Consider the following 21742-nt stretch of genomic DNA (forward strand, 5'->3'; position numbering starts at 1 on the left):
ATAAAGATTGCATTGAGAAATATAAAAAATCCAAAAAAAAAATGAAATTCATTCACAAATTCATCCAAATCCTTTTCATGTTTCCAGGATAAAATTATCGTTCTTAATTATCCATTTAATCCTTATGGTTTTTAAATTTATCTCTGTTAGTCCCTATAGTTAATAAGTGGAATTTTTAGTTTTTAAAGTTTATATTTTAATTTCCAAAAGGTCTTCATGAACTAAAAAAATTCGCTTATTAACTATAGGGACTAAAAAGAATAAGTTTAGGAACTATAAGAACTAAATGGATAATTTAACCTTGACTTAATTAATTAATTGATTGGGAAAATTTTTTTATTATAATTTTTATTGATTGATAATTTTCTCATGTGGTTAATGCTTATTGATTATTTTATTTATTATACCATTGATGATACAATTGTGTAGAAAATAAATTTGGTCTATAACAAAATCAAATAATTACTAAGTATCATATTATGGAAAAATATAGATATATTAACAAACATGACATTTTAAAGAAAATTACATGTTTTTAATAAATAAAAATGGTATAAAATATGTGTAAATATATAATTGTGTTCGATAAAATATTTTAGTTTTTTTTTTGTCAGCTGAAAATTTTGTTTACTTGTTGGATAAATAAGTTTTTTTTAGTAACTTATAATATTTTTTAAATACTATTTGAAATAACATTTTTAAAAATGTTAGTTTTTAGTTTCTAACTTTTCATATTTTTTTTCATTTTTATCTTTAATATATTTATCAAATTTTCATATTATATTTTTAAATAAATCATGATTTTAATATATTTATTAAGTTTTCATATTATCAAACACTTATAATTAATGGGATAAGATAACAGCTTTTAGCTTTTAATTTTTTAATTTTCAAGATAGTTTTTTCGTCTAACATAGCCTGTATACCATGATAATAATAACAACAACAATAATAATAATAATAATAATAATAATAATAATAATAATAATAATAGATAAGCCATATACCTCTTTTCCATTTTTACAAGGACTATTTTGTCCTTCAAAACTTAATTTTTTTTTTCTATTTATGTAACTACCCATTTTATATAAACTGTTTCCCATTTTTTTCTCACTTTATGCTTCCATGCTAAGATAAATCATCTCTAATTTATGCTAATATCTTTCTTATATAATTATTTTGATCTCTTTTCTTATTATCTTTATATTTATCTTTTGACAATGTACAACCATCTCTATTAAATCAAATTTAAAATTGTCTATTTTTTATTATTTTAAAATTCATTTTCATTTTTTTATTTCTTGATTTTAAAACTTACCATTTTTTTAATTTAAAACTCATTTTATAAACATATTTGTGAATTTTAAAAGTACCCATTTTTGCTTTTTTTTTGTATTTTTATAGAAGACTTTTTTGTTAATATGCTCATTTAAATAAATTAAGAATTAATTTAATTTTTTATATTTGTTAGTTTTAAAACTGGTTTTGATTTTATATCTGTCTACCTGAAAATTTGTCATATTAGTGTTTGATTACTAATATTTTTTTAAGGTAATTTGTAGTTTTTTTTAATATTTTAGTTTCTTTTTGTAGATTAAAGAAAAAATGAAAACAAAAATCATGTATTTATCATGTATCATGTCATATAGGTTCTCATAACGGTAGAACAAAGACACATTGTATTATAAATGTGGAAATAATTGATGAAAAAGTTTTACAATTAAAAAAAGAAAAAAAAAGGATATATAGGATAAAAAAATTAATTATTGATTTCATTACTTATCTTATTTAAATTGCTACGTTGGTACATGTTATCTTATTGCATTTGAATTTAAATTTCTATGTTATCTTATTGCATTTAAATTTGAATTCCTATATTATCTAATTAGTTTTGGATAATACATCTAAACATGTAAGAAGAATCATGATCTAAATTAGAAACATAATAATGATTAATAGTCAATAAATATTTTACAATATATCCAACGCACTTATAAAAAAAATGATACTTAGAATATGAATTGACCATGGGGAATTATAAAGCTCCTCATCACCCATTATTCTTCTTTAAAACATTAATCACATTAATCATGTTTAAATTCATCCAAGAATTTTATGTGTCCTAAAGTAATTTAGCAATTTATGCTATTTTGTTAAAAATATGTGAAAAAAAGAGGTTATTAAATATAAAAAAAAAAGAAGTACTAACAATTAATAATAGAGAAACAATTTTTGAAAAGTAATAAGAGATATTTGTGAGAATTTATTGAGTTAGAAAAAATATATATATACAATTATATTATTTATTTATAATTTTTATTACAAATGATGATAAATAGTAAAAGCATAAAAATTATTTATAACATTCAAGTTCACATTGCGATTTCTTAATTATTTTTTAATAATTTATTTTATTAAGTAATTATACTATTTAGTTACAATAAGAAAAATCGTTACAATATATTAAATTTAACACAACAAAAATCAATAACATAATAAAAATGAATTGAATTAGAAAAAAAAAATTTACCTCAAACTAATATTCACATACATTAGAATGAGATATATTAATTTTAGCATGGTAAAAATTACAAAAAATATTAAATTTAACCTAATAGAAATAGGGATACACATGCACCATTCCATAATAATAATAACAAAACAGTTTTATGAAGGTATCATATATGGCTGAAATTTCCTTTCCATTAAAAACAGTCAATGAAAATCTCAGGACAACTTTCATGATCATCATATACAGCATTCGCACTACTAGGAGGGGGTACAAAGGGTGGAGGCGTACACCTCAGCAACGCCCAATTCACGCCTTGAAAAAACGGGTGCTGCTTGATGGCCGAAGCCCCCATCACCGACCCCAGCCTCTTCGCCGGGTCCTTAACCAGCAGCTGCGAAATAAGGTCTTTCATGGCGGCGGAAGCCGCGGGTTCCTTCGGGAACTCGAGGGCCCGAGCCACAACGTTCGCTAGGGTTAGCTCGTGGTCCATGCCCTTGAATGGTGTCACACCATAAAACAGTTCAAACATGAATATTCCCAACGTCCACCAGTCCACGGCGCTACCATGTCCCTCACCGGACACGATCTCCGGCGCCAAGTACTCGTGGGTCCCCACGAACGACATGGACCGGACGTTAACGGGTTCGGCCACGAAGGTGGGCCCGTTAAAATGTGTTTGTTTCTTTTTTCGGCTGCGTTTTGGGTTGAAGCACGATGCCGTTGGGACTATGCAGTTGGAGATCATGCATGAAGAAGAGGTGGCACGTGCGGGTTCCACGTGGGAATTGTTGCGTGGGACTGTGGGAAGGGTTTTTTGATCGGAGATGATTTGTGCCGTTGATGTGGAATCGTCGCATTTTAAGGAAAGGTCGAAGTCTGTGAGCATTATGTGGCCATCTGATCGGATTAACACGTTTTCCGGCTTCAGGTCGCGGTAGATTACCCCCAACATGTGTAAGTATTCAAGTGCCAACAACACTTCCGATGCATAAAATCTGTAATAAAACCTTGCTATGTGTTAGAACCTTGCTAAAACCTTGCTATGTATATTTAATTAATTAAGGGCAATGTAGCTAGTGTGATGCAAGCATTTCTTAAGGTACAAATATTCACATTTACCTTGCTTCAAAAACACGAATAAGACCTCAAATATGCAACGTGTTAGATATAAGAACCTGATTTGCTCCACTACTCGATTAATTTCTTGGAGTTTAGAGCAAGTATTTTAATAAACTTGTTTTATCTATATCTATAACTATTAATAATGAAAATCATCTCATTTAATGTACATATTTTATTGGACATTTTTATTCTTAAACTACTTTTTAAATTTCAATTTTTTTTAACTTATATTAACTTCCCACTACTTTTATATTATTAATTTTTTTATTCTGCTATTTTTGTATTAACTGAATTTAACTTCTACATTTTTTTATTATTTGAAATATTTTTTTATTAGTGTCTCCCTTCCCCTAGTCTCTTCATAATTTTAGTTATAATTAATATTCTTTTTGTTGAGTAAGAATGTTTGTTGAATTGACGAATCAGAAGTTTTGTTTGTTTGTAAGGCAAGATATGGTTTTGCCTTAGAACTTGGCATATATGTTGTGCGACATGTATGAGACAACATTGATAATTTCCATGTAGGAAGAAGAAAATAAGAAATGTCAACGACACAGCCATATGCGTGTCAAAAGTTGATTTAAAAAAGTCTTATGGTTCATGCGAGAGTGAGACGTGCGAATAATGACAAGAAAACAAAAGCGGTTAGTAAAGTGACTCTTCATGCAAAGGTAGCAACTTACCAAGCATTTTTTCGTTTCACCCAGAAGAAAAATCTGGGGTAGTTGAACATGTCTCTGAATGATTCAGCTTTTGTTTCAATTTGTCTGTGGTGTGTTTTTATGACATAAAAGCGTGCTCAATGAGGGGAAGGGGATAGGGGAAAAAAAAAAAAAACTAATTGACATGCATAGGAATCTTTTGAAGGCTCACACCAAACAGACAAGTTATCACCATCAATTTTCTTTATATGATCATAAAGCAGAAACATATGAGGGGAAAAGTAAAATAAAAATAAAAAAATACATTACGTTAGAGAAAAATAAACAAATTAATTATTCATTTATATTCTAAAAACAGATTTAATTTGAAAAACGGCATATTCCCGTGGCCCTGGCCTGGGTGAGGGGATTTGAATCCCACAATAGGGACCACCGGAAGAATTGTCTCACATTTAATTTATTATTCTTAGAAAATAAAATCCAGAAATCAGGCAACAAATTATGGAATCAAGTTTAAAATATTTTATCTCCCTGTAGTCGAGTATCTCTCAACTCCATAATCCATAATTCCAAATATACAGAGAGTAAGAAGATTCGTCATCTGGGTAGATTCTCTCTAAAGAAAAATGCTATAAACTTTTAACTTTTTTCAGGTTCAAAACTCGGCGTAGTCCCCACAAACCTCAAAACTTTACATTAAAAAAAATCTCTCTAGTCAAATTAATCTATCACCTGGAAGGTAATCATGCACATCTTATGGGTACCACAAAGTTTATAATAGCACACACAAAACACAACTTCTCACAAAAATTGAACTCACCATAGTGGGTTGTCATTTTGAGTACTTCGGAAGTAATTTTACGTGGAATGCATAAGCAAATCATCTCAATTAAAAGTCACTATCACATCCTTAATTCTACTAACACACTTTAATATTTTGTTGGTACATACACTTTAATAATACTATTACTACTAGTATTAGTTAAATTTCAGTACATTCTAATAAAAAAGTCTTGTTAACTACTAATAAATAGTCTAGTCCAGTCTTAAAAGAAAAAGTTAACGGCAGTCTTAATCCCATGATAATTATCTTATGACATGAGCATATAAGAAATTATAGGTTATACACACAAAGATCGATAAAGTTAAAATTTCTTAAAAAAAAATACATGACAATACAATAGAAATTACGGTAAAAAAAAAAAAAAAACTAAACATGCTAATCTCCTAGGTTGAAATAAAATGTATGATGTTATATATAAACTTATAGGTTTGAAGCTGTGTTGCCTTCATTGTAAAAAAAATTGATAAATAGTGAAATTCAAAGTAAAAGACAATAATAAATTGATTTTGAAAAAAATAAATTTAATTTTAAATGTGTAAAAAATATAACAAATTTTACATGACAAATTAAATATTAATTAAATTTATATTTTTTATCTTTTAGATATCAATTTATTATTATATTATATTTTTGGAAATGAATTTAATTATTTAAAAAGAAAATGATTTAGTAGTAACATTTTGTAATAAACAAAATTATTTTTTACGGGATATCTTAAGCAATGGTTTGAGGTAGTGATTAGCATTTGTCAGAAGAATAATAGTGAAACACGGCGCCCACACAGGATCATTCCCCGAGAAAAAGAAAGCAATGATTTGATATGAAGAAAACTAACGGCGTGCGCACCTGACGGCGGATTCGAGGAAGCGTTTGTTGGGGAATCGCTGGCGGAGGACGTGCAAGTCACCGCCGGGGCAGAACAGCGTCAAGAAACAGAGCCACTTAGGCGTGTGGATGGAGGCGTAGAGCGTGGGAAGAAAAGGATGATCCAACATTTCAAGAATTTCCCTCTCTGTCCTCGCCCTCCCTTCCTTGTTCCTTCTCGCCAAGTCCTCCTTCTCCATCACCTTCGCCGCGAACACCGCGCCGTCGTTACCTTCCTTGGGCACGGCGAGGTAGACGGCGCTCATGTCGCCGGAGCCGAGGCGGCGCGTGAAGCGGAGGTCGGAGAGGGAGAGGGAGAGGGGGCGGTGGGGCTTGAAGTGGGAGGAGGTTGAGGGGGTTATTATGGTGGTGGTGGTGGTGGTGGTGGAGGAGCTGAAGCTTGTGCTGCGTTTGATTTCAGCGGTGGTGGTGGTGGTGGTGGTGGAAGTGAAGCTGAGGCTATGGAGGTCGTCGGTAAGATCCTCCGTTGTTGTAGTGTCTTCCATGGTTTTGGGGAATAAGGAAAAGAGGACGCAGAAGTGTGTCAGGTGCTGAGAAGGGAGCAGGGGTAACTGTGACTAGTAGTGAATGCTGCGTGTTTTTTGGATTTTAAACCCACGCGGGTAACTCACTTGGGCTTGGACCACTTTCAAACGTAACTTTGCGTCTTTTCATTTTTTTTTTTTTTTAATTTGTGATTATAGCATCTATCTCTTAGCTGAGACATTTCATTCTCATTTATAAAAAAAATTGTGATTTTAAACTATTTTTAATTAAAATATTTTCTCTTTTATTTTTAAAATATATGTAATTTTAGTTTTAATAGCTAATTTCAAACATTGATTTATGTTTGTTATATGCCTTGATCGACATATATCTATTTTTTTATATTGAGAAGAGAGACAAGTGCTTTACTAGGATTTTGGAGACTTTGTCCCCTGAAGATGACGATCCTCTTAAATGACATACGAAAAAGGTTAAGACAAATGACGACGTTGAGAGTATGGAGGGGCTCATGACTCAAGTCCTGGAGGATCCAGAGGGATAGAAGAAGGTCTCCTAGAAAAGAATGAAAGTTAATTTTTAACACTCATGAAAGTTATTTCTTTTACACCCAATTTGGTAAATGGGAAAGAAATAAAGTGAATAGGCATAAGTAAGAGAAAAATAAAGAAAATAGGTTTTACTTTTGGTAAAGTGGAAAAAAGTGTTCTCCATTTTATTTTATCACGACATCGCTCGTGAGTTAAAACAAAAATGCGTAAGTCTCACAATTCTTTTATTTATCTTTTCTGGATTACCGTTGTACAAAACAATCTAAAGTCGACTAAATTAATCTTTTTGATGTTTTACTGTACTGAGTATGTAAGATGCCACAATGACGTTTCTTATATTGGACAAAATTAATAATACTAGGACAAAAAATTGACGAAGGATCAACTTAATCCAATAAAAATACTTTAACATACCAAAATTAAACTTTTTAAAGATAAAACAATCAAATTGAAATCCAAAGTTAAGATGATGTATCAAATGTATATTTTTAGCCACAGTATAATTAACGGAAAAAGGTAGTGCAAAAAGCAACCACCTGCTTTGTTGACATTTAATTAGCATCTTTCTTACTACAGTGTGAGTGAAGATGAGGCAGTTATGCAATTGCATGATATCAAAGGGAGAAATGGTTGTTTGAGATTGAGTGACCAAAAGGCTAAAATGTGTAAATTCAATGCAGAGCAAAGAGCAAAGAGCAAATACCAAATAAGTTGCATTCTTTAATTTGAATTTATCAGTTACAATACATGGACATATAAGGAAGAGACAGAGTCCCACTAAGAAATAAATAGTGTGCGGAATAAATGGTACGACACTGTTGAACATTATCTTATCTATGTTTTCAGCACAAATACGACGACACTGTTGTCAAAATACAGATGGTCAATACAAAAATTTGAAAATGCTGCTATTGCTCATTTCATATGCCTGTAAATGTTAGGTGAGCGAAGTTAAAACGTGGAGTAATTAAGCTGTACATGTAAATGTAATGCAGTATCATTCTTTCATCTCATGTGCAGGAAGCAGGATGAAATAGCAATATTGTATAGTATCTTCAAGTTCATTTACAAGCAGCTGATCTCAAAATCAAAAGTTGAATAAATTTAAAAAAAGAAAAAATGTGTTGAAAAGAGTGTGTTAGAAGGTTTCTTACTACATTTCTCTTTTTAAACTATTTTTACAAAAATGTTGTGATAAATTAGGCTTGCCTATTTAGATATGTTTGAATTATTCACACCAGTAGGATATTAAATACTTTCTATGTTTTTTTAATATAAATTAAAATTTTCCATCAAAAAAATATAAATTGAAATTTCAATTATTATTTAACTTTTTTCTTTAAATTAAAAAAATAATTTAATTAAAATATAATAGTAGTATAGATATTTTATACATGATCATCTAATTATATATGATAAGTTTATCGACTTTTAAAATAATGATTTAAAAATCATTCTCTAAATAATTTCTTATTTACGAACAATATAATTTTTTTACGTATTAAAACTAAACACTTTTTTTATAAAAAAAAAAAAAGCTGAGACAATAATACTTTAGAAAAATAATGTATTACCAATTGCGGAACTGCCTTATCATACAGTTAAGCATGTGTTTAGATAAAAATAATTTTAAAAATTGTTTATTTATCAAACATCTCTCAACAAATATTTCAAAAGATTGATATAGTTATGTAAAATTCTATTTTGTTTAAATATTTGTGAATAATCTATTTAACGAGAATATCATGTTTAATTTCCATCATATGTAAAAAGAATTTAGACACAAAATTAATGTCTGACTGAATATCAGGTGTGGTCAGAACTAAATCAAATTAAGTATAAAACTGAAAACCAATCCAAAAAACCAAAAACTATCGAAAAATTAATGGTCATTGATTTGGTTTGTTTTTCTTTTTTTCCAAATCGCATAGTTTGGTTTGGTTTGCGGTTTGACATGTGAAAAGCGAACCAAACCAAATTGAACTGTGAATGTTAATGTACTACTATTATTATAAGTATCAAAGTAAACGAGTAAACAATAACACTTTGGACTTAAATCTAAAAAACATTTAACCTTTAACCTCTCATCCCCGATGAAAGTGAAACCCTAAGACCTAAGTAGGAACTCACGAACTAAACATGAAAATTATTATTGCTTACTTTAAGTCAAATAGTTTATTATTCAAGTATTATTCAAATAATTACTATTTTATTTTAGTTTAATTGTTGAAAATTTTGTCATCCATTTATACCGTCAATTGTCGAACTAATTTTTATTCAATTTTTATCCAATTAATAACAAACTTATTAAGTATTTTTTTATATTTACTAGCAAAATTTTCAAATTACAAAAATTGACCCAAATTAAATCGCAAAAAAATTGATCTTCTCAATGGGCTAGGGGACATAGTGATATCTAATAAAAAAACATCCCTCAAAAAGCTATTAAAATAAAATAAAAACATTATAATCATCAAATAAAATAAGTGTAATTAAGTTTTTAGTCCTTTAATTTCTTTATATTTTAAATTTCAGTCCTTTAAAATTTATTTGATAACTTATGGTCTTCCAATAATTTCTCGTGAACATTTTTATCCCTCAAATACTACCTCAAACAAGAGAATAATTTCCATTGGGGGTTTCTTTCTTGAGATCGTATCAACTCTCAAACCAAAATTGGTTGGGGGTGAAGCATGTAGTGTTGCTCCTCTGACGTCAAATTCGAGGACAATGTCGTGTGAGTAAGGATGAGAATGAATCCAACAGCTTATGTCAAATTTAAGTAATAATAATAATGATAATTATTATTATTATTAAATATTTTTTTAAAAAAATTCTTCATATTCTTATAAAATAATAAATACAAAATAAAAGTATTTTTAAGTTGTACTGTAATCTGTACTTATTTCACCTTTCCACGTCCTTTGCATTACTTATACCAAGACTTTATAAATTTCTTTTTTTAATTAATATTTCATTAAATTTTAAGATAATTAATTAATTAAAATATTTTTAAACAAACTTTTAAATATGTTCTTATGTCAAGTTAACCTTTATGTAAGCCAATAATACTGAGGGTCATTAATTTACCATTTTGTCACTGTTCCCAACTCCTCCTCCTCTCACCAAACCCGAAGCTCTCTTCTTCTTCTTCGCAAACTGCAAAGTTATTAACTCTGAGAAACCGAAACCCAACAACCCCTTTTGCCATTTCCTGCAAAATCCGTTTCTCTTCTTCGATTCGCGCGTCAATGGCTTCACCCTCCGTCACAGACACCGAAACGAAGCCGTTTTCCGTTCTCTTCGTGTGCCTCGGCAACATCTGCAGAAGCCCCGCTGCCGAAGGAGTCTTCACTGACTTAGTCAACGAAAGTGGCCTCAATTCGAAGTTCAAAATCGATTCCGCTGGCACCATCAATTACCACGAGGTGGGTTTATTTATTTATCTATAAACAAACACCCTTATGTCATTTCATCCAAAAAGATCATTTTTTTAAAAGAAAAATTATGATGGGATTTCACTTTTTTTAGTTTAACAGGAATGTGTAAAGTTTTTACACGGTCCATCATTCAGAAATCTCATTGCAATGATTCTTAAGATAGCTATTAAAAACTTACTATCATATATGCCTGTTTGTGGTTGGATTTTGTGTGTATATTATTTATTAAAGGACTTTTAGATGCATGCATAATTCTGTAAAAAAACAGAATTTCCATTGTTGCTGAATCTATATTTGATGAATGACAGCAAATCGTGAAATATTTTCCTATAAAATTCACGAGGAAATTTAAAAAAGAAAAAATAATGCTTTACGGATGGAAATGAATGACTGTCTATATTATTTGGATTGAATAATGGGGGGATGGTGGTGATTTTTGAAGGGAAATGAAGCGGATCCGAGAATGAGGGCAGCTTCAAAGAGGCGTGGGATTCTGATAACTTCTATTTCGAGGCCAATCAAGCCCTCTGATTTCGTTGACTTTGACCTCATTCTTGCGATGGACAAACAGAACAAAGGTAGTGTTTGGTTATTTATTATGATGTGACAGACTTCTGTGTAAGTACTTAGCAGAGAAGAAAATAAGAAGGGAAAGTGAATTGAGTTTCTCGTGTAAGTTAAAATCAACTTATGCATTTGAGCTATTGGAGGAGTTAAATGAAAGCACTTATACAAAAGTAATAAAGTGCGTAAGTTGATTTTAGTTTATGGTTGAAGCTTAGATCATTTTATCTTATTTTTTCACCTATAAGTAGAGAATTTTTTCTAAAGAAGCTGGATGGAATGTTTATGATTGACTCAGTTCATCTTGTTTATGTGTGTTTGGTTGCTAATGGACTTTTTGTTGTATGCTTTAGAGGACATATTGGAGGCCTTTAATAGGTGGAAAGGTAGACATTCTCTACCGGATGATTCACATAAAAAGGTTGGAGCAAGGTTTTTCTTCTTTTTGAGCTTTTGATTTACATACTTATTGGTCTAACTGTGATGGTGATGATGCAGGTTAAGTTGATGTGCTCGTATTGTAAGAAGCATGATGAAAGTGAAGTCCCGGATCCTTATTATGGTGGACATCAAGGGTTTGAGAAGGTATGCTATTCATGTTAGGTTATGTTATGGGTTGGCACTTGGTGCATTTTGTAGGTTGAAGTAGAGTGTTGCTTCCCAGTTCTATGATAGTTTTGAATGATAATACTACTTGATTAAATCACTTGGGAAAAAAAAGCATTATATGGACATGTCTAGGTGGAATTGAGGGCTGAAACCATCCCAATAGCATAAACTGTCGAGTGAAAAGGCCCCAAACCGGTTTTATACTATATGTCTAATATATACCACCTTATGCAATAGCCCCTTAGGTTGAAGTATAGACAGTGCCCATATCCACATACTTTGCACTGAAATTTACCTTTGTTATTAGAACACTAGGGGTTGCAAATAATGAACTTTATTTAGACTACGTGGTTTAAGTTATCAAGTGAAGAAACACATATGGGCCTACCGCCTAAGTTACATGATAATGGTGGATAAAGTCATTGAAGCAGTATCAGATTGCCTGACTGAAATCAATTCTTCTTAGTTAGTGCCTTTGAAGATACAATTTCCTGTGTCGTTGAATTACATATTTGGCATATATTAATGCACATATTTTTTAATTTTTTTTTGTAAACATGTTATTGGTATGGAGTATCCATTGGTTTTGCCAATGACTAATTTTCGTCAGAAAACTTGACTGGCCATCTTTAGTGGGATTTTTCCCTCCCAACCTAGTTTCTTCCATGCACAAGGCTCAAATCCAAGACCTTGCTTTAGGGGACCGAGTCCAGTATTACTCGGACCAACGACTTGGTTATTAATGCACATATTTGACATGTGAGAAGTTCAGCTTATGTCATGCTTCCAGTTTCTCTCAAATAAGACCTGCTTCAGGACATCTTAAATTGAAACAGTTTTGTATTTGCATCTTTTGGCACCAACAAACAGGATGTCTCAGTGACTTGAAAAAAATATGCCAATTCAAGACATAATATAGGGTTAATGTTTGGTGTATTTCGTCCCTGAAAATTTTCAAGTTTTGGTTTTTGTCCCCATCTTTTAAAATCAATAGTTTTTCATCCCTGTATTTTTTTAAAATACTCACACTTTAATCTCTAAAGCTAACGCATTTTCGTCTTGTTTGGCTATTTCCAAAAATATTGGGACTAAATCAATGCTTTTAAGGTCAGAAACAAAAACCAAAATATGGAAAATTTTCAGGGACTAATTTGGTCAGAATACGTGCGTCTAGTCTCAAATTGTTGATGATGCAGGAAATCCACCTATTTTAAATTTTAAAAGATATAAAACACTATTGTGTTGTACAGAACAATTCTTTGCTCTGGTTGGTGCTGCTTATCATCATTATGTTGGCACTGGCAGGTGTTGGATTTGCTTGAAGATGCTTGCGGATCATTACTGGAAACCATTTTGGCAGAAAACAAACATGTACAAGAATCCTAATACCTTTATTAATAGCCAAAACATCCAATCCTGTGGTGAAGTCATAAAATCATTGGTTTTCATAGATGTCGAAGTACCTTCATGTTTCGGTGGTACACTACACTGAACCCACGATATATATGTATATGGAATTTCGAAACTTCTTGCCATGCTTATCTTACAATTGGAGTCATAAGTTCGGCCCTAACAATTCCGTCCCCATCTACCAAAACAACCGGAAATGTTTCAAAAAAAGTAGGCATACCACGTACAAAAAGTTCATGCCCCTCTTTATCTCTAAAGACAGGATGTCCTAACCAACCGACGGCTATTCCATCTCCATTGTCCATTGAGCCTGCTCTAAATAACCCCCCTTTTGCTGGATTATTTCCGATATAATCATAAAAAGTTAATTTTTTGGGAATTTTAGACCAAGCTTCTGATAAATACAAACCGCTGCATTGAACCTTCCAATTCAGATTGATTTAGTTTGTCAACTTTTATCTGACTTATCTCTTTCGTTAGAAAAATTAATTTCGTCTCTATTTTTTTTCTTTGTTGTTCAATATAGCAGCTAAATTCTTTCTTAACAACTAGATAAGAACATTTAATGATGAATCCTCTCTTCCCCCTCTGACCTCTTTTGGTTATGGGCGGCGGGTTCTAGATCTATGCTAATTCTGTATTTTTTTGCTTTTAGAAAATTCAGAAATTTCAATATTTTTGACCAAATTATGGTTTTCTTTTTGAACTCTGGTGGTGATGGTGAACTTTTTACACGATTTCTATCCTCATTTTACCTTTTTCATTTGCTGCAATTGTGTACCGTAGAATGTTGGGCTCATTTATCAGAATTAGAGCTCTTGTAGAAGACACAATTGGTTCCCTAATTTGACAATTCGTGCAATTCTACTGCCAGTATTGTTTACGAAATGGCACCTTAAAAAAAGAAATGTTATGCAGCTCTAGTCAGAGTTGTTCTTACACCCTCTATTTTCATTCCACACAAAAAATGACATTCGGTAATAGGGAAGACCGGAATAATGTACTTTTGAGCAAATATATATATATATATATATATATATATATATATATATATATATATATATATATATATATATATATATAAAATAATAAAAATCTTACAAAATATACAAGTTTCTTGGGCTAGTACGACCGCTTTGTTGATACATCTAGGCGTTTGTCTAATTACATTTTCCTTCTCTCTTAAATGGTCACTCCCCAACCAAAAGGCAACATTGCAAGTGCTAACTTCATGAAACATCCATTTGATCATTGTCATTGTCACCGTCATAGTATTCATCATCGCGCTGAATGTGCTTGTCTTGAGTGTGCTCTGAAAAAAGAAATATCAAAATCAGTAAACTAAACTTTGGCACAAGTTAGAAGGAATAGGGAAAAAGGATTCTTTTTCAAACATTTTATACATTTTTTTCTTTGTTAAAATTTATAAATCAATTGGAGAAATACGAAGACTAGACGTGAGTAATTAAAATCGGAGATGCCAAAATGACTAAAATATAGAGATCAAAAGTGCAATTAATAATTTTTCTTTCTCCTTACGATCAAGGCGTTCATCAGGGTTCTGCTCATCTTCATCGAACTCTGGAATGTAGAAGTCCGGAGGGACCTGTGACCCAAAAAACGTTAGTCGCACCATTAGGAAAATGATGACATTGAAGTATTAATCGCGAGTTTGACATTCCAAGTTTACTAACATATATATAACCTAAATAATAGATTTCGGTCTCGTGAGAGAGAGAGAGCCCAAATGCCCAATTTCCATAGCCGTTGTCCTTCAGCTTAAGCAGTTTTACTGAATCAGTTATTCTTTTATAAGAGGCCAAATGAATATTATATTAAAGAAAGAGCATGGTTGAACCACAAGGTGTGATCCAAACAAGCTGTAACAGTACAAAAGATATCAGGTGTCAAAACAGAAAAATCTACAGCTCTAGACTAAAAAACCAGCAATACAACCATATATCAAAATGTCCTCCACTTGATATGCATAAATCCGCAGAACCCAATCAAAGCCATTCACAAGTTGATATTTAGTTCCTGAAATGCCAACCAAGTTTTGAACCCTTTTCTCTCCCCAATCTACTATCGACTCTCATCTTAATTTAGAAGCACTATAAGAAAGAATATTTTCCACTTCAATTGTTTAAAAGATTTAAGATTTACCTCCCAATGCAAATAATTGATGATTAACCACATTTGTAAGAGTTCATGAATACAAGAAAGTTGAAGAGCTAGTAACATAGTGCCTCTAAAGTCAAAACAGTTTTTACAAGAAACAATTTTATGATAAAATAATTGAGCCTGCCTACTAGATGGGGTGATTCTATTTCAAGTATGAACTCACCTCCTGCATCTGTACACTTGGAGCATGTTGGATGCAACGAAGATTTTCCAAGACTTGCATTTTAATGGTGCTAAGATATGATTTACTATTCAAATTTTCCTGATCAATATAAAAGAAACAAAATGAGTACGACCATGGTATATATTATAAAGAGTAAGGACACCACACACTGCAAAGTCAACATTATAACAATATGTATTTAATCATATCCAATGAAATTGGAAATATTATATGACAAGACAATAATTCCAAATCACCAATCAAATTAAATTTAATAGCAGAGAAAACCCCCAATAAATAAAGACAATATTATGAAAGACTATTGAGAAAATACTTACTATCTGCCCATTTGGAATCTTCAAAGAAAATTCTGGTGCAAAATATTTAATATAATCATTTTCCGGAATCTCTGCAAGACAGAACAAGCAGGTAAGAAAGTTTCCACTCTGCAAACAATAAGACAGAATTTAAATCTAGAATGTTGAATTGATTCATTGGATAAGACATGTACGAATTAATTTAGGAGCTTGCAGTGTAAAGGCAAATTAAAATTACATTTTCTATCTGGACATAAACCTCAAGCACAAGCTTGAAGCTAAGATAAAAAGCATTTGGGGGATAAATCATTTTCCGCGCAAATATTGCAAGACAAGATGCATAATGTATTGCAACCTCTCGTATGCTCCCAAAGGAAAATTTTGGTATTACAGTTTTTTCCATCATTCCTGACAGTGGTGTACAACTAAAGAAATCCAATGATATATACCACATGGGAATTGTGAGAAAGAGCAAGAACAGGGATTTGGAGCATAACAAGTAACAACCTTGCCTATGTGGCAAAGGTGGAAAGAAAGGGGAAACCATTTGATGTAATAAAGATAAAAAGAAAAAAGGAGGGAAAGTTAGGGGAGAGGACATTCCAGTCATTGAGTGAGTTTGGGGCCTCTGGACACGAGGTTTACAGAGCCTCAAAGTTCTGTAGTATTCTTTGTTTTCATGTTTTTGGAATGAATTCTGATCATTTTAGTTGGGATCTATCACTATTTCTATAGTATAAAACCTAGTTCAAATCACCATCACTTCGCAGTTCACGTGACGCGACATTGTTTCTGTTTTACTTTGAAGCTTGAACAATAAATATTTAATCCAATTAACAAAAAATAAATTCTTGGTAAAATATGTCACAATTCAATACTTGAAAAGAGGCTGACTAAATATACCATTTGGAAGCTCTGTATCTAGAAGAACTCCTGTTTCAACAGTCCAACATCGAGCAACATTTTCTTTTGTGTACCCCCCACCTCCAGTGACCTGTGGCAGAAGTCCATTCGTGTAAATCTCAATTCTCAACCAGCAATGGCAAACATAAACTGATATAAACTCACCAGCAATGGCAAATTGAATCTCTTTACGAAGCTAACACATTCAGCGTGACCTATGAAAGAAACATCAAAAAATAATTTTTCTAATCAAGCTAAACTATCCACTAATTAAATAGAGACCAACAGAGAAGAACAAAGATGGACTGATAACATAGACAAAAAAAACACCAACAAGAACAATCAAGTCTTATCCCTAACATAGAATACTGATATTTTCATCAGAATAGGAAATTTGCTGGGAGATAAGCACCATCAATAGAGAGATTGAAGCAACCCAAGCGATCGCCAGCAAGTGAGTCTGCTCCACACTGGAGAACTATTGCACCAGGTTGATATGTTTCAAGTACTTTGGAAATAATCTATAGCATAAGAATTTCAAAAAGTTCAGACAAAATACCATCAAGCAGAAATAATGTAATGAATATTAAAATGAGAAGCTTTAGAATTGAGGTTGAAGTTTGGCAAAAAAAGAAGAAATAAAATTTTGAACTTACAGTCTTGAAAAGTCGAGTGAAGCTACTGTCATCTATTCCATCCTTCAATGGGACATTTATGGCATAAAACTTTCCTTCTCTTTCTCCTATTTCCTTTTATATGGTAAAATCAGTTCAAATCATTCCAATCTATATAGTGTTTCAAACAGAAAAGAGCATTCCACTTAGCAAATTACAAGGGGAACAGTGAAATCCTGATTGTGTAATTGTAATACTAAGGTTGTAATACAAATAGTGTGGTTGGTACAACTAAAACAAGAGTAGTTAGTTAACTTACTAAAAATACAAACAGAATAAAGAAAATCACCTTAGCATCGCCAGTACCTGGGAAGAACAAATCTCCGTACTTGTGAAAACTGACAGTCATCACCCTGTGATGACAAAGTTTTCCATTTAACAAAATAGAGAAAAATCACAAGCAGCATGGCAAAATTGTCCTACATTCTCAATAGCTTCACCTTCATAAATCTAACAAGATATAAGAAACTGACTGACCTGTCAGTGAAGTAGAAGGCTTCTTCTACACCATCACCATGGTGCACATCTATATCAATATACAAAACACGAGCATGATATTTAAGAAGCTCCAAGATTCCTAAAACCAAGTCATTGATGTAACAAAATCCAGATGCCTCGCATTTCTTAGCATGATGTAGTCCACCGGCCCAGTTTATAGCAATATCACACAATTGATTGTTTAATCGACGTGCAGCATCTGCGGGCACTTATCAATTAGCATATATAGGCCAAACTAGGCATAACCGAAAAAACAAAGCATAACCAAAATTCAGAGAATCACTATTAAAAATATATTGTACCTATAGTTCCACCAGCATAAATCTGACAAAATTCAAATAAGTTGTCAAATACAGGGCAGTCTTCTCCAAGATTATCTGAAATGATTGCGAAATAGAAAAAAACTTGTTATTAGCTAGTAGCTACACAATAAATTGATAGTATATAAGTAAAATTATTATATAAACAATAGGGTTGGATATTGTTAATTTCAGAAGTCAAATATCAATAATTTATAGAAGGGACAGGGGGGGCTCATATTTTGATGAAAAGTAACAACATTGTAGGTAAAACATTTACATTTACTATCTTCTACAGAAATTCCCAATGCCACCCTCCCACCCCACCGCAAAAGCTTATTTGCCATAAACATTGGGGTTGGATAATGTTAATCTGAAAAACTCATTTTGGTTAAAACTTAAAAGTAACATCAATATTCTGATGGCATAGTATAAGTGTCATATACATATCCTATTCCAACATGCATGTGATACGTATCCAGCAAGTATCCTCCGTTTTTTTGTTTTATTGTCTGATACATTGGGAATAAAGCTCCAAAACAACTCTAACTTTTCTGCTACATACTTAAAGCTATAATAAATGGGGAGCAATTATAGAGCCAAAACTTTTTCTGAATAGGACAATTGATGCTTTTTGGACATCATAACATGGATTTGGGAAAAACATGTTATTTTTGTGGCATTTGCATTGGAGAAAGTGTAGATTTTCTTACAAGGGAAAAAAATATAGGTAACTATTTTTGCGGTAATCACAAGTATTCTTTTCGTAAATTGTTATCATCCTCCACTTATATGGTTATGTTACATATGTATTAATGAATTTTAAGAATATGTTTTCTTAATTATTGTGCATTTATGTAAACTATGTTTTCTTTTAAATTCATGTAAACGCATCTAGGTTGTATCATATTTTGAATTTTAAGAAATTCCCTTATCCCTGTAACCAGGTCGCATCATACCCATTACATGTTATGTGTTTGCGCTTCATAACAAAAAACTTAAAATCACATCTAAACGAGTTTAAAACTGTGAAAAGCATACATTTTGTCAGTTCATTCAAGAACAAGTGCTGAGTGTCAGGTGTAATCCTGTTCAAAAACTCAACATAATCAGCTGAATGAAACTGGGCAAGCTCAACAGGATAAGCCTTGTGTGGACGCTGGATCATACATAAAAGAGAAACAATCAGAACAACATTATGCAATCAGCCACACCAATAATCAACAATTTGGGGCAACAGAAAAACAAAAACAGCCAACATATGTAACTAACGTAAATCTCCATCTTCTTATGAAGATCGTATGAGAGAACAAGATGATGAGTCATGCAAAGCCGGTGGGGCTTCATTGGATGCTTCGCCCCAAAGTATACACTACCGACATCACCTGCAATATGAAGATTGAAGTATTTGAGTATACAGAAAACATGCAAAAAACAAAGACTAGCGGATACGAAAAAATATTGCAGCAACTGTTTTACATTACGGTTGCAGTTACCTGCAATCCTTGGCAAATAAATACGGCTAATGCACCAAATCCATGATATTGCAGCCACAATTGCGGATGTAACCACAATTTAAAACCTAGAACTAATTGGAATACAAGATTGAACATCTCCTCACAGAACTCGCCTGCTATTAGAGATGCTGATATTCTTACCCAACAGAGCGAATATAAATAAAATGTAAAAAAAACTAAAATTTCAGCAACAATCCAAAATACACAGCGTTAAAGCTTACAGAACACGAATTGAACTAATCAAGGAGCAGAATCTGAAATCCAAAACAGTTCTAAACGCAAACTAATTTCTTTATTTTACAATTTTCTTGCAACCAAACGCAGCAACAAGCACAACGAGCATAGGAATAGGGTTAGCTAGCTAGGGTTTTGATAGTCAGGAACGAAGTGAGCTAGGAATTAGAAGACCGAGTCGAAACGAAGAGCGTTGACGAACTTCAAACAGTTCAATTCCGCGAAAGAAGAATCGGAGGAAACAGAAAAGAAAAAAAGGAAGGAAGGAAATCGATTTAGAGAGGATGGAAGTGAAATAGAAGAGGAAAACGCACCGTCGTAGAAGTAAGCGATTTTGTCCTTGGAAGGCATCTTTTGCAGAGAGAGCGTAGAAGAAGAATTAGCGAAAGGAGAAAATGGCTAGCAATAGAATGCCATTGATGATATCAATTGTGTGCCATTTCGCGCTTCGCTTCTATGTGCCCCTTCGCTTTTTTCTATTGTAATCTTCCATATAATTACAGAACGTAATAACATTTTTATCAAATTTGTTGGTTGCTTCTTGAACATTATAAATTTTCAACTAGTTCTCTAAATTAAAGAAAAAAAAAAGATCTTGGTTACGTTATTTTTTGTTTAATTAAGTTTCAGATGTTTTTAAATTGGTTATAAAAGTTCTCATTCTTTTAGTAGGTTTAAATTGCCATAAACTAACTATAAAATCCTACTTTTAATTAAAATGTCTTTAGCTTCTTTTTTTGTACATTCAAATTTCTTTAGTTTATAAAGACTTAGTTGGAAATTGCTAACGATTAGTTTTAACCAATAAAAATTTAGGCACCTATTTTGAATATATTTAATATTTAAAACTATTTTTTATTTAATAAAAAACATGCTTGTGTCATTTCATTCTTAATAAAAGAGTGAATTCAACTAGGAAGTGAAGTCAAAATAATGAAGACTAACATAAAATCTAGATACTCTTGATGAACAATGAGCAACTGAATTTGCTTGTCGACGTACAAACTGTATAGGACAATTTTCAATAGCAAAAATTGCACCAAATTGTATAGGACATCTAGTTGTTATACAATCCACCAATTATTTGCAACCTGTCTCAAAAATAACTTTTTGCAGCCTCAATGTCGATAACCATTAAATAACAATGTCGATACCATAACTCATCCCTAAATTTTGGCCGGATCAATTATTCGGATCCTAATTCAGTCTAAACCTAAATGAATTCGATATACAGGTGAAAATATGATCAGACCTATTTTAAGAGGAGACTAGATTGGTCCAAAATATAAGCAGCCTAAATTCTTATTCCTCATTAATGTAATTGAGATTTCAAGAATAATTTGTATTATCAATAATAAATTGTTGGGTTTACCAAATCAGTAAGACCTTGAACTTTTTCTTTTTTTTATATTTTATTGTCATGCTTTTGCTGTGCATCTCATATATTTTTATGTGGTCCCTCGCAACCTTAGAGACACTTTTTCCGAGAATACTACCTTGAAAGGTTTTTTTTGCTCTAAGGTATTCTTCAAAATGGTCATGATGTCCCTCATATTTCTCCACTAAAACTCAACTTCATCCTTTAACACAAAAGTGACATAAGTTCATTATTAATATAGGTAAGGTACTCACTCAAAGATCATTTTTATCTCCCTCAACCATAACCTTGTCTCAGGGGGATTATAACCTTTAAAGGATGGTAGTTGACTCCTTTTGAATTCAACAAATCTTGAATTATGGATTTCTACAATTATTTGTTCTGGGTATTCTTTACTCTTTCAAGGATTTCTTCTTTATAGTTAGGTTAGTTCGGTGGGATTACCTTTAGAATGTATTTAGATAGAGAATTTTAAGTGAGAAAAATAATTTATCAG

The 21742-nt window shown here is 31.8% G+C and overlaps 3 protein-coding genes across 3 annotated transcripts; 1 reads left to right on the forward strand and 2 right to left on the reverse strand.

Annotated features, from left to right (window-relative positions):
• Positions 1-2588: 2588 nt before the first annotated feature.
• LOC114375604 (serine/threonine-protein kinase D6PKL1-like) lies at positions 2589-6600 on the reverse strand. Its single transcript, XM_028333433.1, has 2 exons — positions 5987-6600; positions 2589-3507 (listed from the first exon to the last, which is right to left on the reverse strand). Exons 1-2 carry the CDS (start codon positions 6508-6510, stop codon positions 2706-2708), a joined length of 1326 nt encoding a protein of 441 aa, XP_028189234.1. The 5' UTR covers positions 6511-6600; the 3' UTR covers positions 2589-2705.
• Positions 6601-10130: 3530 nt separating this feature from the next.
• LOC114376410 (putative low molecular weight protein-tyrosine-phosphatase slr0328) lies at positions 10131-13245 on the forward strand. The gene is made up of 5 exons (XM_028334509.1): positions 10131-10487; positions 10942-11077; positions 11417-11484; positions 11562-11648; positions 12978-13245. Exons 1-5 carry the CDS (start codon positions 10311-10313, stop codon positions 13056-13058), a joined length of 549 nt encoding a protein of 182 aa, XP_028190310.1. The 5' UTR covers positions 10131-10310; the 3' UTR covers positions 13059-13245.
• Positions 13246-14187: 942 nt separating this feature from the next.
• On the reverse strand, positions 14188-20362 carry LOC114376409 (histone deacetylase 9-like). Its single transcript, XM_028334508.1, has 14 exons — positions 20183-20362; positions 19390-19502; positions 19159-19276; positions 18121-18195; positions 17798-18017; positions 17610-17673; positions 17303-17395; positions 17059-17167; positions 16812-16861; positions 16647-16737; positions 15765-15835; positions 15427-15525; positions 14622-14688; positions 14188-14394 (listed from the first exon to the last, which is right to left on the reverse strand). The coding sequence occupies exons 1-14, from the start codon at positions 20217-20219 to the stop codon at positions 14312-14314; spliced, it is 1290 nt and encodes a 429-aa protein (XP_028190309.1). The 5' UTR covers positions 20220-20362; the 3' UTR covers positions 14188-14311.
• Between the last annotated feature and the right edge of the window lie 1380 nt (positions 20363-21742).

The sequence above is a fragment of the Glycine soja genome, chromosome 11 (genome assembly GCF_004193775.1).
Source record: "Glycine soja cultivar W05 chromosome 11, ASM419377v2, whole genome shotgun sequence".
Lineage (NCBI taxonomy): Eukaryota > Viridiplantae > Streptophyta > Magnoliopsida > Fabales > Fabaceae > Glycine > Glycine soja.

What these genes read in the sequence shown, in the direction of transcription:
- LOC114375604 (XM_028333433.1), bottom strand. Translation starts at nt 6,510, where the DNA reads ATGGAAGACACTACAACAACGGAGGATCTTACCGACGACCTCCATAGC. An exon ending in TTCCTCGAATCCGCCGTCAG is followed by an intron (nt 3,508 to 5,986) that starts GTGCGCACGCCG and finishes GTTTTATTACAG; the next exon opens with ATTTTATGCATCGGAAGTGT.
- LOC114376410 (XM_028334509.1), top strand. Translation starts at nt 10,311, where the DNA reads ATGGCTTCACCCTCCGTCACAGACACCGAAACGAAGCCGTTTTCCGTT. An exon ending in GCACCATCAATTACCACGAG is followed by an intron (nt 10,488 to 10,941) that starts GTGGGTTTATTT and finishes TGATTTTTGAAG; the next exon opens with GGAAATGAAGCGGATCCGAG. An exon ending in GATGGACAAACAGAACAAAG is followed by an intron (nt 11,078 to 11,416) that starts GTAGTGTTTGGT and finishes TGTATGCTTTAG; the next exon opens with AGGACATATTGGAGGCCTTT.
- LOC114376409 (XM_028334508.1), bottom strand. Translation starts at nt 20,219, where the DNA reads ATGCCTTCCAAGGACAAAATCGCTTACTTCTACGACG. An exon ending in CTTCAATCTCTCTATTGATG is followed by an intron (nt 16,862 to 17,058) that starts GTGCTTATCTCC and finishes TTTCTTTCATAG; the next exon opens with GTCACGCTGAATGTGTTAGC. An exon ending in GATTCAATTTGCCATTGCTG is followed by an intron (nt 16,738 to 16,811) that starts GTGAGTTTATAT and finishes CTTCTGCCACAG; the next exon opens with GTCACTGGAGGTGGGGGGTA.